We start from the raw sequence: 17,714 nt of genomic DNA, 5'->3' as shown, positions 1-17,714 counted from the left end.
ATCTCTACCAATAATTTTTCGAGATGCTCCATATTTCACAAAATTTAAATGACTGAGTGGCGTTTCTATCCTGAGAGGATGTCTGATTAGGACTAGGCAGTATCGAGAATCCAGCCCATCTAGTAGTAAAAGCAATGATTATGTTATCTTCGTGAAATTTTCTCAGAACAATTTATTTATTTATTTATTTATTTATTTATTTATTTATTTATTTATTTATGTTTGTGAATATCTGACTAACTAACTTTACTGTAACATCACAAATAATTCCAAAAAAGAAAAATATTTCTAGGCATCAGCAAGAATTCCTATTCAGTAAACCCCACAAATACTAACAAAAACTAGTGCTTATGTCAGCCACAAAAATGTGGGCAATAAATGTCTCAAAATCAACCTGGAATATAATTGCTTCGATGATCTTGTCATTGCCATAACACTGGACAGCACAAGATCAATCCTAGATTCGGAAAGCCATTTTAAAACCTGGAAAGGTTTCAAAATCGAGCCCCACGTTCGGATAACCCATTTTAAATGCATCGTTCTTCCGGGTCCAGCTCAGCCTGCACACGGGCGAACACAAAGTGGGCCGTTCGTTCACGGGATGTCCGTCTTTCGAAGCATTTGAAGGGGGTATGTTTGACGACCAAGGAAGCCACAGGTTTTACATTTATTACATAAGCCATCTTTAAAATATAATTACAAAACATTCGTGCTGACTCCAAAATATATTTCACGTAGACAATATTGGATCTTACTGTACAATTGATCTGGTATTGTTATTCAGTTCCCTAGGCAAAGGATTAACCACTGTAAAAATAACGAAATCAAAATTAGGCCTCCAATGGCTGTGAAATAAAATAATTGAGGAAACGTTGTCCTGGCATAAACAATTCCTAACAAAAAATCACTCTATCTACTTCCTCATGTGTACAAACTAACGCAGACTGTCAGTCAACCACGTGGTGAATATCTTGTTTAAATTCTTGTTATTAATTATTTCCATTACTGCTCCAATCTAGGTAATTGCTAGCTACATTAATCAGTTAACATACTTCTGGCAAGTTATGCCATGACTCCAATAATTAAGAAATTACTTAACATTGGTAATTAATCAATTCCCTAATTGAAGATTAATTATGTCATGATTTGACTTTAAAATCACTGATAATTTTAAGGATAAAATCCCTATTCGTGGATTATTCACTACTAAAACCTTATTCATGACTACACACATTCTCATCTGATAATCGTATGTTGACTTGAAATGATTTACTTTAAATTAAAATTTTTACTCATTAAATTTTATAAGCCTACTTTAAATTTCCAGATAGTCAGCTCTTACATGGTTAAATCATTGCCTTTATAATTGAAAAAAGATCTTTCCTCGTATATTTAAATTCATTGGCTTCAAATCCTATCACTAGAGTTATTTAACGGCAATAAATGTTGAAATAAACACTTCCACAACAAGAATTTGACCAATACAACGCTCGAATACTCTACATCATTACGGTGAATGCATGATCAGACTACAACACAATGCACAAATTTCTTATCTGAAAATATAACTATCTACACCACTCATTCATTCACGCAGAGGATGCATGAAAACATTTTGATATACATTATTTACAATCAAATCCTAGTTTAGTTATTACTTAATGATTTTACGTCCTAATCGGTGTTACCTGAATCGAATAGACGACCTTTGACATGCTGGGCAATGTGCATGACACATGATTGAATTTAGGTAATCACTTGAAAGAAAGTAACCATAATATTTCGACGGTGATCGATCTGAATTAGATGCAACTCTACGATCTGATAGTAAAATAATCATCACCACCATCTGGTTGGTTAACGACTTGAATTGACAAACACGTGGCCAGTAACTTTAATTAATTTAGTGTTATTCTCACTTCAAAATGACACTCAAGCGTGCACCAATTTAATATCAGAAGACAGTGTCCCAAGACACATGCTTCGAAATAACTGTAATTTAATTCCACAGGATCCACCAATATTCCAGTCATATTCAACATTAAGAGCACAATAACTTCATTTATGCTTACGACCTTTAATTTGGTCTTTAACCCGGTCTTGTAATTGGAAATTATTTTTATAATTAATGATTCTTAAATCTATGATTTAACTTAAAATAAATCTGGAATTCAGATGACATCATCTTGGCAAAATCTCGAATGATGTACAGATCAATTTTAAGTCAATCCAATGCAATGGAACAACACTCCATTCAATCTCATAATTCCAAAATGTCATGATTACTGGTTGAATTTATTGTTAAGCGAATGGTGAATTATTTTTAAGCTTCAATTAAGTTTAGGCATACATTAGAAATTATTCCGAGGAATGTCAAAGCTCAATCATGCATGTAACTAATGTAGCATTACCTCGAGAATAGGAAGTGTGAAAATATCACTAAATATGACAACATTTAGCAAAAATACGAATTAAAGAAAAGAGATAATCTAGTTTCTAAATAGATAGAACAAAAAGTTTCAAAATGATACGTAGATTTTACGATGGGGTTTAATTCTCGATCAGCGCCTCCATTATTTCATCGTGTCCATCCTCTCGATGTTAGAGGTGCCTCACACGTTTAGTACTTCAAGGTGGCAGGAAGGTTGATGTCCCACAATGATCTTGATGTTCCTCTTGAAGTGTGAAGTGCATATTGAAGAGGTGACGATTCCTGTTGAATAGCTGCATTTTTCACGTACATATTTGAACGGTAACAATAACTGACACAATAGAAGTTTAGTATATTTTTAGCCAAGTAATATTCACTGAATTAATGAACACAACACATAACTGAAGGCTTGACGTTCGTATAAAATAATGTGGAATAATTGTGATAAATTAGATGATTTAAAAGATCACTCGTGGTAAAGTAAGTTAATGTTTGTGTTGAAAATGTAACGAAGTCCTCGTTGAAATTAGCAAGATGCAGTCCAGTAAGCAATCGTAGGAGTACGTAATCTGCTCAAAGCCTAGTAGAATAATAATAGCAGAAACTTCAGAGCGTAAGCATATAAGGGTAGAAAGATATAAGAATATAAGAGAGCGATTTAATATCTCCGAAATATTTTATAACCTCTGACTCGGAGGTGTGTTCGTGGCTTGACAGGTCATTGGTTCACTCGGCCACTTTGATTGGCTCGGATTATTCTAGATTTTTTGGCGAGCGCTCAGCTGTGCACAAGCGCAGTACCTTGCTTTGAGAATCCTGTTTGTCACGTGGTGAACAGCCTGACTCGATCGAAAATTGGCACGCCAATCAATACTTATCTCCGCCATAACTCGTCATACAACTTTTTATATGCGGGAAGCCTTGATGTTAATAAACCTTAATCCCTTCACGCTAAATTAAATTATTTATTTTTTCTCACAAGTAAATATTAAATGATCGCCATGGTACTAAAACATTCAAAGGTAGATACTCGTAAAGGCATAACTGAAGCATCAGTTGAATTATTGTAGAAGAAGTGGCCCTTTGTACCAGGAGGAAATATTGTCAGAGACCTTGTCGAGAAATGTCAGTAGATGCTGGGATAATGTTCTGTGTTTGTTGAAAGTTGTTAGTTGTTATCTACCGTTTTCTTGGTAGCCGCCTTTCTGTTGGCTCTGAGTATCGTACTGTAACTGTGTTCACTACCGCCTCTGAAATTGGTAATAGCTTGAGACCTGCAAGTGAAATAGAAGTACAATTCAAACAGTAACCAGTATCTTCTGTGGGTACGCATTCGCGAGTTATGAATATATCGTGTGTGTTCCGCTGATTCTGATCCACAACAGAAGGACGAATATTTAGTGGCCCTAGACCCTTAATCTAATGAAGCACAGGGCGGAACAAATACTTGCGCGTAGGGTAAGCCAAATATAGCCTAGCATTAGAATCAATATTGTGTATTCGTGCACGCAAAAGTGGTGAAGAGGAGATCTTAATCCACAGCATGATTGTAGACTTTTCCAGGCACGAGAAGAAGACAACAATGGCTGTACGTGGAGTCAGCTCCAGGACAAGTTAACTTTCACGCATCCCTGTCATGATGTGCTAAGCAATCGTGACGCAGCGGAAATTTGATCTGTGGTGAATGACAGCTAGTTGCAAATGATAAGTAGGATGTCCACTTAAACATGTTTCCGGAAAGACTAGTATATTAGGATAGAGAACATTTCAATCTGTTGTTAATTAAATGTAAGCCAGATTGGCAAAAGTCTTGTTCAAGTTTATTTAACGTTAGATGTTCGGCCAGGGTTGATGTGCATGCTATAGCCCATGTGCTGTGCGTGTATGTATATATATAATATATATATGTATTAGCCAGATGGGAAAAGGGAAAATGTTAGGAAAACTGTAGTTGGATTTATTTGTTTGTCTACTGCATTTATGTTTTCCTTTGTGTGTCTTTCTTAGAGATATTGTGGATAGAGTTCTTTAAAATGTTAAACGGGCTATATGCCCGCTGTGTTGAATAAAATTCGGAATCTTGTTACGATAAATATCTAGGATGATTTTTCTCTAATGCACACTGCAAGGATAATTTCAGTGCCTACAAGATGTGAAGTGACAATAAATCCACCATTGGGTCATTTTGGGATCACTTGCATTGGGAAGAAGGCAGGTTCGGGAAGATGAGGGTTCTCGAACCAATGATATGTGATGTGGAAGGCCAGTGATGCCATGCGGTATTTAAGAGGGCTGATTTTATATGACAAAGGCAATTGTGCTGAGATATTTACTGGGAGGACTGATTTAAAATGCATTGTGAACGGAGTCTGTGTTTAGCTTGAGTATGCCCAGGCTGTCCGTTTGTAATGGTGAGAGAATGAAGAAAGAAAGTCGGCCACCCCAACAAGTGAATAAGCTCCCGGGTAGCCAGCTTTAGTAATGAGCCTCTCCGTGAAGATGAAATTCAAGGTCGTGTTATGTCCCGTGATCCATGTCGCCCTTACCTGTCGGAGTTCGTTTTGGTTTCCCAACAGCTGATCAACCCAACAGCATGTACCTCAAGTGACGGACGATTGTCTCTGTTGTAGATGGAAGCCTGCGTTGCCTGCAAACGTCGGGTTCGACCCCCGATATCTCTTTGATGTGTATGTTTTGTGTGTGTGTATTTTGTCTGCAGTTTTGTGCTATTTATGTGTGTGTTTTTGCTGGTTATTATATGTCCTGTGTTGTTTTAATTAAGGGATTATCAGCTCGATAGCTGAGTTTTGTTGGGAACAAGTTCGGCGTGGTATAATTTGCATATGGGTGCAGACTCATACAGTAGAATCAGTGTTACCTTTAAGATATATAAGGGAGCCTCCCTGTGCCAAAGTGCTTAGTTATTTGTGTCCGAATATGTCGGAATGTAAATATAGAGTGATAGATGTTTGTACTAGTGTAATAGTATTTCCGAAACATCAAATGAATGTCTTTATATTAATGCCTGCTGGCAAAATGGACTTTGACACTTATCTGGTGCAACTACAAAATGATTACGTAGCACGGATCAATTCTCAATGTAAATAGGCTGTTTAACTTTGGTTTTTGGGTCGTTGCCCACATTTCCGTTTAGCTTTCCACGTTTGTTGTCACGTTATTTCATTTATGCACGTATCGCAGTTTTACGACCGATTTGGGGTTAGTATTTTAATTTTTGTTCTTGGTTTTTCAACTAGTATAGACCATATCTCTGTTTTTGCACCAATCAATCATTCTACCCCTTATATAATTTCTCATTTCAATATATGCCTCCATTTCTCCTGTCCATGTACTCATTAGTATAAGTTTATTTAGGGATTTTATTTCGCCCATTTTCGGACAGCACCATGTGCTCTACCCCCCTGAGTTAGTCGGATTTCAGGACAGGACATGGTGCAATAATGTAGTCTGTTTGATACCTTCCAATGTCTCAGGTCTCTTCTAGGTATACAGCCGTCCTTTGTGGTGTTTGAACCAAGTATTAGCAAGGAAAAAGTTATTTTGAGTATAGAATTAAACCAGATTTGACACATTTGACCATTTTCGGTTTAATTTGTCAAATCTGAATATGCCAGCCAGGCAAAACGGTTAATAAATTTAAGAATGTCATAATCAAGATTTCCAACATTTCTAAAGATGTCTCAAAAAATGCTTCACACACAATTTATTTCTAAACACCTAACATCTTTTCAGGGGGAAGGTAAATAAAACTCAGATTAATGTTAATCAGATTTTGCTCAGAAAAGAAATTAATTTTTTGTACTTCAAAAACTGAAGTGAATAATACACTTTATGAACTACGTTTGAAGATAACGAAAGAAATACCCGCCTTAGTATGGGACTCGGCCTAAGTTAATATAAAACATTAATGTTCACTTACTAAAGAGAAAACAGACAACATTGGATAATAAATATGACAGATTACTTGGGGAAAAGTAATAAACATTTCAATTCGACAACCGATTGAAAGAATATTGAATACACATTTTACTCACCAGTCAGAAATTTTACCATAGTCAAGTTTAATAAAAAGAAATAATAATTTTTAAAAAAGGTCTAAAACATAACTGGCATTACACTAAGAAAGAAATGATACAGAAAGAGGTAGTGAAAATTGTAGCAGAAACTGAACTGGCTATAACCAACAGGAAGCGGCCAGGTGTGAGGCAAAGAAAAACTATCCAAAATAATTGAATATGAGGAGGTAAATTTCGACAAGACACATAATAATGATGATGATGATGATGCTTGTTATTTTAAGGGGCCTAACATGGAAGGTCATCAGCCCCTAAAGACATAATAATGTACAACATATTAATAAGAAAATTAAAGAGACTGAGATATTAATAACCAAAGCGGATAAGGGCAATACCACCGTCTTATTACATAAAGAAGTTTATATTAAGAGAACAACAGATTTTAAAAACAATAATTTTAAGGTGTTTAAAATACATCCAGTCAGTAGAATGCAAAAGAAACTGAAGAAAATCTTAAATGAAACTAATTTTCTACTCGATGCTAAAGATATAAAAGGATTGATGACTATGAACCCAGGAATGCCCACTCTATGAGCACAGCCAAAAATCCATAAAGAGAATATACCGATCATGCCAGTGGTAAATTAAAAAAAGTCTGACCTACAAAATTGCACAATTTATACAAAAATGTCCTAAGAAACATTTTTAGGTTCAATAGTAAACCTAATTAACTAATATCTTGTAGTAGAACATCACACTGTTGTATTCCAACATACCAACAACATCATAAGAAATAATCTATTTCAACACAGTGGATTAAATAAAGTAGAAATCAAAGAATTCACATGAATTATAACTTTCACGTTGGAGAATAACTTCTCATTTGATAATATAATTTACAAACAAGGAAAGGTGGTAGCAATGGGCTCACCTGTGTCAGGCATTTTATCAAATATTTCTAAGGATCACCTGGATTTCAGTAAGATTGTAGATATAATACAAGGGTTAGAGCTGTGGCTGAGATATGTGGATGATATTTTTATCATTATTAATGAACAAATACTAAAGCCAAAAGAACTATTGGATATTTGAAATAACATTGGGAAGCATATTAAATTGACGTTAGATTCAGAGAAGAACAAATCTTTAAATTACCTTGATATAATAATCTCAAAGCAGAATAACCACTTTGAATTCCGAATGTATAGAAAGACAATACAAAGCAATACAATAATTGGAAAGGATTCCAACCACCCAGGACAGCACAAGAAGGCCACTTTTTATAGTTTAATTAATGGGGTGATAACCACACCACCTCCAGAAGCAGGACGTAAAAAAGAAACCAAACTAATTTATGATATAGCCAAAGGCAATGGTTACACAGGAAATGTCAATAAAATCAAGAATAAAATCAGCAACAAACTACAAACACTTCTCAAAAAACAGAAAGAAGAGAAAAAATGTTAGTATTCACATATAGGAACAGGCATTAATTCGATCTGTCTAACACTTTCAAGAATTTTGATATTGAAATAGCATACCAAACTAATAATAATATAAGGTTTTTGCAAATTCAAGTAATATTAACACAGGCAATCAATTCAGTAAATGAGGGGTATACACACTGATGCATCACAACACATTGGACAATCGGGAATAAATTTATCAGTTAGATGTAAAGAACATATCTAACACCAAAATGTATGGGATAAGCGAACATATGCACGAAAATAATCATTCATTTACCAGCATAGAACAAGACATGAAATTAATACATTCGACAAATAAAGGGAAATATATGGACGTCCTGGAGAAATCGGAAATATACTTAGAACAGACACAAAATATAGACAATAATTTAAATGAACATTTTAATGAAGAAAATCCATTATTTAAGTTTTGTAACCAATATGTGAAAAGAAAGAAAAGGGTAAATAGATAACAACAATTGTAACTTCTTAGCCCACACCCCTCCCCTCCTCTCCGCTTGTAGCCTTATGTTACCGCAACATACGTACTAGTAAGTGTTTCACTGGCGAGCGGGAATGCTTCCTCCGCTTCAACAATTTATGTCAGTTCAATTGCTTTCATACTTAAATAATAGTTTTGCACCTGTTTTAGTCCATTTAACTTAGTTTTTCTTATTTTAGTATAAGAAGAACAAATTCAAGGACTTGACTGGAGGTTTGATCCACTCTGGTTAAAATCCAGTCCAACAACAGCAAGGCACGACTTCATCTGGCCTGATATAATTAATTACACAATTAAATCCTAAAATGTTATTTAATTTAATGATAATCAGTTTTCCTAGAAATGGTTTTAACAGTAACAAGGTGAAGATTTTAAATCCAGTAGTATGATAGTTGTTTTTAAATGGGCCTACAACAGAACAGACAGTAACAAGAAACATTTTATCTTTAGCCGACTCTTCTAAGAAATCCATCTGAAGTTTTAATACATATTTGAAAGTGTTTAACAACATAAGAAAAAACAGTTAAACTATTTATAAGTGTTTTAAGGTGTTCTACTATGTTTTAATGTGTTGCATCATCAAGAAATGGACAGTGTGTGTATGATGTTTTATGTAAAATACAATAATGTTAGATCTCGAGATATGGGAATGTTGATATTGATGTAGAAATCGCTGATGAAGGGAAACATGTACGTGTGAAATGTTGTATAAAATCAGATATTGATAATATATTGACGGGACGGACCAATCACCCATTGTAGATTATATAAAGAAATCAACCAGCTGACTTCCTCTTTCGTTCCTTGGTCCCAGTCCGAATATTCCTACTGTATTACCTTATCTTCCTTGGCCTACCACTGCATTCCAGTCTCCCATCACAATTAGATTCTTATCATCTTTCTTCATATTGTATTTATCTCTTCATGTATTCTTTTGATTTTCTCTTCATCCACTGAACTAGTAGGCATATAGACCTGCACTGTTGTGGTGAATATCTTGACAAGAATAATTCTTTCACTATGCCTGTCATAGTAGCTTACCCGCTGCCCTGTTTTCTTATTGATTATTAAACGAACTCTTGCATTTCCTTGTTTGATTTTATGTTGATAATTCTGTAGTTGCCTGACCAAAAATCCTATTCTTCCTGTCAGCGTACTTCACTTATACCAGCTACATCTAACTTTAGTCTATCCATCTCCCTTTTTCAGATTCCACCTCCCACAACAATCAAACATCTAACATTCCATGATCTGACTCAAAGAATGTCAGTATCCATCTTCCCGATGATCGCCTCACTTGTGCAGTCCCCACCCGGAGATCTGAATGGGGGACTATTTTACCTCCCGAATATTTTACCCGGGAGGAAGCCATTATCAGTACTTCATTAATACAGAGAGAGCTACATGTCCTCAGGAGTTAGTTACGGCTGTAGTTTCCCATTGCTTTCAGCCGTTTAGCAGTATTAACACAGCTAAGCCATGTAGGGTACTATTACAAGGCCATATCTGTCAAATCATCTAGACTGTCGCCCTTGCAGCTTTCAAAAGGCTGCTACTCCCCTTTTGACGAACCATTCATTAGTCTGGTGTCTTGACAGTTACTCATCCGATATGGTTGCACCTGTGGCTCGGCTATCTGCTTCATTTGGACGCACAAGATTCCCCACCGTGGCGACGTCACATGGTTCGCAGGGGAGGGGAACAAAGATAGGAGCACATAAACGCAGCGATGGGATGGTAAAGAAAAATGGATGGCATTGCGTGGAGGTTTTCTTTCTCACTGAACTCCCTTCATGTGCTGTCCTGTTATATATATCCTGTTACATGTTCCTGTTCTTGCTCCCACCTCTCAATGTTATTACAACTTGATTTGATACTTGTTCCTTCCTTTTCAGTCTTATATTCTTAAATATCGAAAGATAATATATCAATTGTAAAATTACAACATTTATTTTATCAGGTTTTTTCTTTATTAATATATTTTTATTCTTGTTACATCTTCATGTTATTTTTCTTAAACCATTTTCCTTATTTATAGCCTGCTGAAGACATCAAACATGAAGTCAAAATAGAAGAACGGACAGTTGATCAACTGGTCCCATGTGTCAAAATAGAAAACAAGTAAGTAGCTTAATTAGATTGTACACCCCTGAAATTGTTCACTAGCTCTCTCTGGAGATCAGTGGAAGAGTGCCCATCACCGGATCCCAAGATCACCAGTTCAGACACAGCTGAGGTAGTCTGAATTTTACAGGGGGATTAAAGTAGTATAATTGGACAGTTCTGCGGCCTCCTCCCGCGGGAAATTTGAATTCTGGCGCGAAATTTGAATTTTGGTGGGAAATTTGAATTTTGGCAGGAGATTTGAATTTGTAAACAAAGCCACGTGCTTTTTGACAGCTGTCATCGACAACAACGCATCGCTAACCTCACTGCTGCAATCTTGACGGGCCTAAACCTCAGTAGTGCCAACTTAACCTAACTAGCGTGAGGTAAACAAAGCCACGTGTTTTTTGACAGCCACGTGCTTTTTGACACACAACAACGCATCGCTAACCTCAGTACTGCCATCTTGACGGACCTAAACCTTAGTGTTACCAACTTAACCTTACTAGCGCGTGGTAAACAAAGCCACGTGCTTTTTGACAGCCACGTGCTTTTTTGACAGCTGTCATCCGCCATCTTTAAACCACAGAGCACTGTGCTGCCCTCTTTATCGTAGTAGATGTAAAATTCGTCACCTGTCATCGGCAGTGCTGCCATCTTGGCGGGCCTAAACCTTAGTGCTACCATCTTAACCTCACTAGCGTGAGATAAACAAATCCACGTGCAGCTGTCATCCGCCATCTTTAATCCAGAGAGCATCGTGCTGCCATCTTTAGCTACTTACCGTTGAAATGTGGTACGTCACAGCTGTCATCCGCCATCTTGCATCCGAAACCTCAGTGCTGCACTCTATGTAGTGGCGGCAAATTCCACGTGCTCTTGTTTGGAAACAAAGCCACGTGCACCTGTCATCCGCCATCTTTAATCCAGAGAGCACCGTGCTGCCCTCTTTAGCTACTTACCTTTGAAATGTGGTACATCACAGCTGTCATCCGCCATCTTGCATCGCAAACCTCAGTGCTGCACTCTATGTAGTGGCGGCAAATTCCACGTGCTCTTGTTTGGAAACAAAGCCACGTGCAGCTGTCATCCGCCATCTTTAAGCACCGTGCTGCCCTCTTTAGCTACTTACCTTTGAAATGTGGTACGTCACAGCTGTCATCCGCCATCTTGCATCGCAAACCTCAGTGCTGCACTCTTTAGCTAGATACCTTTGAAATGTAGCGGCGGCAATTTCTTTATGCCCCTGTTCGGAAACAAAGCCACGTGCAGCTATCATCCGCTATCTTTAATCTAGAGAGCACCGTGCTGCGCTCTATGTGGTGGTGGTAAATTCTACGTGCTTTACAAACCCATGTGCTTTTCTGACAGGCAGAGAGCACCGTGCTGCCCTCTTTGTGCCGGTGACAAATTCTACGTGCTTTTTGACAGCTGTCATCCGCCATCTTTAATCCAGCGAGAACAGTGCTGCAATATTTAGTTGAAATGTGGTGGCGGCAAATTCCACGTGCTCTTGTTTGGAAACAAAGCCATGTGCTTTTTTGACAGCTGTCATCCGCCATCTTGAATCAACAGAGCACCGTGCTGCGGGCAATTTCGTCAGCTGTCATCCGCCATCTTTAATCTACAGAACACCGTGCTACCCTCTTTATGGCTACTACCTTAAGCACGTAGTAGCGGGCAATTTGAAAAGTTCTGTTAGCTATCATCCGCCATCTTTAATCAAGAGAGCACCGTGCCGCCCTCTTTAGCTAGATACCTTTGAAATGTGGTGGTGTAAATTTCACGCGCTCTTGTTTGGAAACAAACTCACGTGCTTTTTTGACAGCTACCATCCGCCCTGCTCTCTGTAGTAGCGGGTAATTTGAAAAGTTCTGTTAGCTGTTATACGCCATCTTTAATCAAGAGAGCACCGTGCTGCCATCTTTAGCTGAACTGTGGTGGAGGCAAATTCCACGTGCTCTTGTTTAGTAAACAAACTCACGCGCTTTTTGTCAGCTGTCATCCGCCATCTTACATCGCAAACCTCAGTGCTACACTCTTTAGTTGAAAAATGGTGGCGGATAATTTAAAAAGAAAAATTCTACAGCAGCCATCTCTCGACGTTAATTGCACAAGATGGTGGCTATACATGACTCCTTAAAGGTGCTTATGCAAGATGATCGCTATACTAGACGCCCTTGGGATGCTTGCGCAAGATGGCGGTTGCTCTTATGAGGCGGCTTAAGCATCCTTGCACAAGATGACTAGAGACGCCCTAAGGATGCTTGCGTTAGATGGTGGATGCAAGATGGCGGCTATACATAGCTCCTTATGAGACAGCCAGTACTCGATACAACATGTGATCAGAACATTGATTGATGTGTTCAGAACACAAAATAAGTGATCAAGACTAGAATCGAACACTGTACTCGATACAACATGTGATTAAAACATTGTCTGGTGTGTTCAGAACACTACATAAGTAGAATCGAACGCTGTACAACATGTTAGGGGATACCTTTGTTCTAAGAAGATCAGATTGAAACATAACAAGACTAGAATTGAACACTGCACTCGATGTCGTTAACCTTAACATGTGATCAGAACATTGATTGATGTGTTCAGATCACTAAACAAGTTGAACCGAATACTGTACAACATGTTAGGGGGGATACATTTGTTCTAAGAAAATTAGATTGCAACATAACAAGACTAGAATCGAACACTGCACTCGATGTCGTTAACCTTAACATGTGATCCGATACAACATGTTAGGGGATACCTTTGTTTTAAGAAAATTAGGTTGAAGCATAGCAAGACTAGAATTGAACACTGTAAGAACATTGAAGTACAACTTCAATGATTTACCTAGTGTAAAACACACACTGTGCACATATCGCATAGCTATCTCGCCTATCACGAAAATCAAAAACACACTGTGCACATATCGCATAGCTAACTCGGCAACACTTCAAATGATTTGCTTAGTTCGAAAATAAAAAATCTATACCGCGTAGCTAACTTGTTCATCGCACTGCTAAGACGCTTAGTAATTGCAAATACACTGATATATGTCATACGAATATCAAGAAAGCACACTGCGTAGTCAACTCGCTCGGGTCACTCGCTTAGTAATTGCAACACTGATACACACACGGATATTAATGTTCCAAGATACTACATACTTACATGTTAAAAAAATAGGGGGATGAAAGATCATAAATTATATGTACACATGTTGTCTCCTCCAAGTTGTAAGACGAAATAGACGCAGTACTGCGAGTTTCCGCTCTAGCTAGCGAACGGAAGTAGCATGATATCTCAGCAAAAAATAATACGCGTGAGCTTGCAAATCAGACACAATTATGGATACCGCGATTCACATCCTGGCAACTAATGCCGTCAGGAAGGGTATCCGGCTAGATCATGTTATGACGATCGCGCAGGTCCTCCTCGCCTAGCATTTGCTATTTTTTACGGCTTCTAGTTCGAACCCGCTCTCTTCCGAAGTAGCGAGAATGATTGAAGAGTGTTGAGGGTGATTCATTTGTCGGATGGAGGCGTTAAGCTGTGTGCAGGCTTCTTCGGTAGGAGTAGGCATGTGCCGGTACCGCGGCATCTAGTTATCCATTTAAAATCCTAGTCAGGAGGGGTAGCCGGTCGTAAAAATATGGTGTATCATCTAAGAGGCGGGGTGTGCAAAAAAGCCAGCAATAAGTAAGGGCTGTTGATGGGGACGTTAAACCTTGTGCAGACTCCTTCGAAAATGATTTTGAGTACAAGATGTTGATGGTGATTCATCTGTCGGATGGAGGCAATAAGCCTTGTGCAGGCTTCTTCCGTAGGAGTAGGCTATGTGCCGGTACCGGGATATCTAGGTATAAAACCCGCTACAACAAATTTATCGCGTATACTGCGATTTAAAATCCCGGTGTGTGCAAAAAAGCCAGCAATAAGTAGGGGCTGTTGATAGGGGGGCGTTAAACCTTGTGCAGGCTCCTTCGAAAATGATTTTGAGTACAAGACGTTGATGGTGATTCATCTGTCGGATGGGGGCAATAAGCCTTGTGCAGGCTTCTTCGGTAGGAGTAGGCTATGTGCCGGTACCGGGATATCTAGTTATAAAACCCGCTATAACAAATTTATCGTGCATACTGCGATTTAAAATCCTAGTCAGGAAGGGCAACCGGTCGTAAAACTATGGTGTATGATCTAAGAGGCGGGGTGTGCAAAAAAGCCAGCATTAAGTAAGGGCTGTTGATGGGGACGTTAAACTTTATGCAGACTCCTTCGAAAATGATTATAAGTACAAGAGTGTTGAGGGTGATTCATTTGTCGGATGGAGGCGTTAAGCTGTGTGCAGGCTTCTTCGGTAGGAGTAGGCTATGTGCCGGTACCAGGATATCAAGTTTTAAAACCCGCTACAACAAATTTATCGCATATACTGCGATTTAAAATCCTAGTCAGGAAGGGCAACCGGTCGTAAAACTATGGTGTATGATCTAAGAGGCGGGTGTGCAAAAACAGCTAGCGTTAAGTAAGGCCTGTTGATGGAGAGGTGTTAAAATTTGTACAGGCTCCTTCATCAGGAGAAGCCTACATGCCGGTGCCGTGCAGCCTCTTTCGATAGGAGTAGGCTATATGCTAGCACTGTGTGTTTTAACCTCTCCGTACAATCATAATATGTTAGGAGCTTACACGGGCTAAATGGTACACAGCTAAGAAGACGTTCGTGAGTTACAAGTCGCTTATCAGCACACCGTGTCTTCGTTCAAGGTTAGTGGAGCCGGAAGATGCGTATACAATTTCAGCTAACACATGCATTCCGCAACTCGCTCTGAATGACTGCACCGATACAACTTCAAAGATAGTGTTCTATGCAGTAGAACAAAAAATGTAACCCGTTCCTAAAGCTTAACACTGTAAATGTTTGAAGCTCCCGTTTTTACATGTAGATGTGGTTCCTAACGTAACAGGACCGGGATTAAAAATATGTTTTACAGCCAGGATTTACAGCTAGATGCTCTTCTTAGATTTTAAATAGCTGTATCATGAACTATTGTTCTACATCCGGATGCCCTTCCTGACGCAAAACTAAGATTTTAAATCGCAAGAATTTGTTTTAAGACTAGTTGCCCTTCCTGACGCAAAACTAGCAGTATCTAGCCTCTTACATCATACACAATTGTTTTCGACCGGTTGCCCTTCCTGACGTCAAAGAACTCGGATTAAGAATCTGTTTTACAACTTCTAACACGAGAATCGGGGATTTACAGCTAGATGCTCTTCTTAGATTTTAAATCGCTGTATCATGAACTATTGTTTTACAGCCGGATGCCCTTCCTGACGCAAAACTAAGATTTTAAATCGCAAGAATTTGTTTTAAGACTAGTTGCCCTTCCTGACGCAAAACTAGCAGTATCTAGCCTCTTACATCATACACTATTGTTTTCGACCGGTTGCCCTTCCTGACGTCAAAGAACTCGGATTAAGAATCAGTTATACAACTTCTAACACGAGATTCGGGGATTTACAGCTAGTTGCTCTTCTTAGATTTTAAATCGCTGTATCACGAACTATTGTTTTACAGCCGGATGCCCTTCCTGACGCAAAACTAAGATTTTAAATCGCAAGAATTTGTTTTAAGACTAGTTGCCGTTCCTGACGCAAAACTAGCAGTATCTAGCATCTTACATCATACGCTATTGTTTTCGACCGGTTGCCCTTCCTGACGTCAAAGAACTAGGATTAAGAATCTGTTTGACAACTTCTAACACGAGAATCGGGGATTTACAGCTAGATGCTCTTCTTAGATTTTAAATCGCTGTATCACGAACTATTGTTTTACAGCCGGATGCCCTTCCTGACGCAAAACTAAGATTTTAAATCGCAAGAATTTGTTTTAAGAATAGTTGCCGTTCCTGACGCAAAACTAGCAGTATCTAGCCTCTTACATCATACACTATTGTTTTCGACCGGTTGCCCTTCCTGACGTCAAATAACTCGGATTAAGAATCTGTTTGACAACTTCTAACACGAGAATCGGGGATTTACAGCTAGATGCTCTTCTTAGATTTTAAATCGCTGTATCACGAACTATTGTTTTACAGCCGGATGCCCTTCCTGACGCAAAACTAAGATTTTAAATCGCAAGAATTTGTTTTAAGTCTAGTTGCCGTTCCTGACGCAAAACTAGCAGTATCTAGCCTCTTACATCATACACTATTGTTTTCGACCGGTTGCCCTTCCTGACGTCAAAGAACTCGGATTAAGAATCTGTTTGACAACTTCTAACACGAGAATCGGGGATTTACAGCTAGATGGTCTTCTTAGATTTTAAATCGCTGTATCACGAACTGTTGTTTTACAGCCGGATGCCCTTCCTGACGCAAAACTAAGATTTTAAATCGCAAGAATTTGTTTTAAGACTAGTTGCCTTTTCCTGACGCAAAACTAGCAGTATCTAGCCTCTTACATCATACACTATTGTTTTCGACAGGTTGCCCTTCCTGACGTCAAAGAACTCGGATTAAGAATCTGTTTTACAACTTCTAACACGAGATTCGGGGATTTATAGCTAGATGCTCTTCTTAGATTTTAAATCGCTGTATCACGAACTATTGTTTTACAGCCGGATGCCCTTCCTGACGCAAAACTAAGATTTTAAATCGCAAGAATTTGTTTTAAGACTAGTTGCCGTTCCTGACGCAAAACTAGCAGTATCTAGCCTCTTACATCATACACTATTGTTTTCGACCGGTTGCCCTTCCTGACGTCAAAGAACTCGGATTAAGAATCTGTTTTACAACTTCTAACACGAGAATCGGGGATTTACAGCTAGATGCACTTCTTAGATTTTAAATCACTGTATCGTGAACTATTGTTTTACAGCCGGATGCCCTTCCTGACGCAAAACTAAGATTTTAAATCGCAAGAATTTGTTTTAAGACTAGTTGCCCTTCCTGACGCAAAACTGGCAGTGTCTAGCCTCTTACATCATACACTATTGTTTTCGACCGGTTGCCCTTCCTGACGTCAAAGAACTCGGATTAAGAATCTGTTTACAACTTCTAACACGAGAATCGGGGATTTACAGCTAGATGCTCTTCTTAGATTTTAAATCACTGTATCACGAACTATTGTTTTACAGCTGGATGCCCTTCCTGTCGCAAAACTAAGATTTTAAA

The 17,714-nt window shown here is 38.5% G+C and overlaps 1 protein-coding gene across 1 annotated transcript in view; it reads left to right on the top strand.

Moving 5' to 3' along the window:
- LOC136866907 (gastrula zinc finger protein XlCGF57.1-like) overlaps positions 1 to 17,714 on the top strand; it is a 125,587-nt gene that overhangs the window by 26,069 nt on the left and 81,804 nt on the right. Inside the window, exon 3 of the mRNA XM_068226895.1 lies at positions 10,478 to 10,560. Within this exon, the coding sequence (XP_068082996.1) occupies positions 10,478 to 10,560 (83 nt within the window). The remainder of the gene's footprint in view (positions 1 to 10,477; positions 10,561 to 17,714) is intronic.

This window comes from Anabrus simplex, chromosome 3 (genome assembly GCF_040414725.1).
Source record: "Anabrus simplex isolate iqAnaSimp1 chromosome 3, ASM4041472v1, whole genome shotgun sequence".
NCBI classification, from domain to species: Eukaryota; Metazoa; Arthropoda; class Insecta; order Orthoptera; family Tettigoniidae; genus Anabrus; species Anabrus simplex.
The sequence above is the reverse complement of the archived record's forward strand: the minus strand, read 5'-3'. Positions and strand labels throughout refer to the sequence as shown.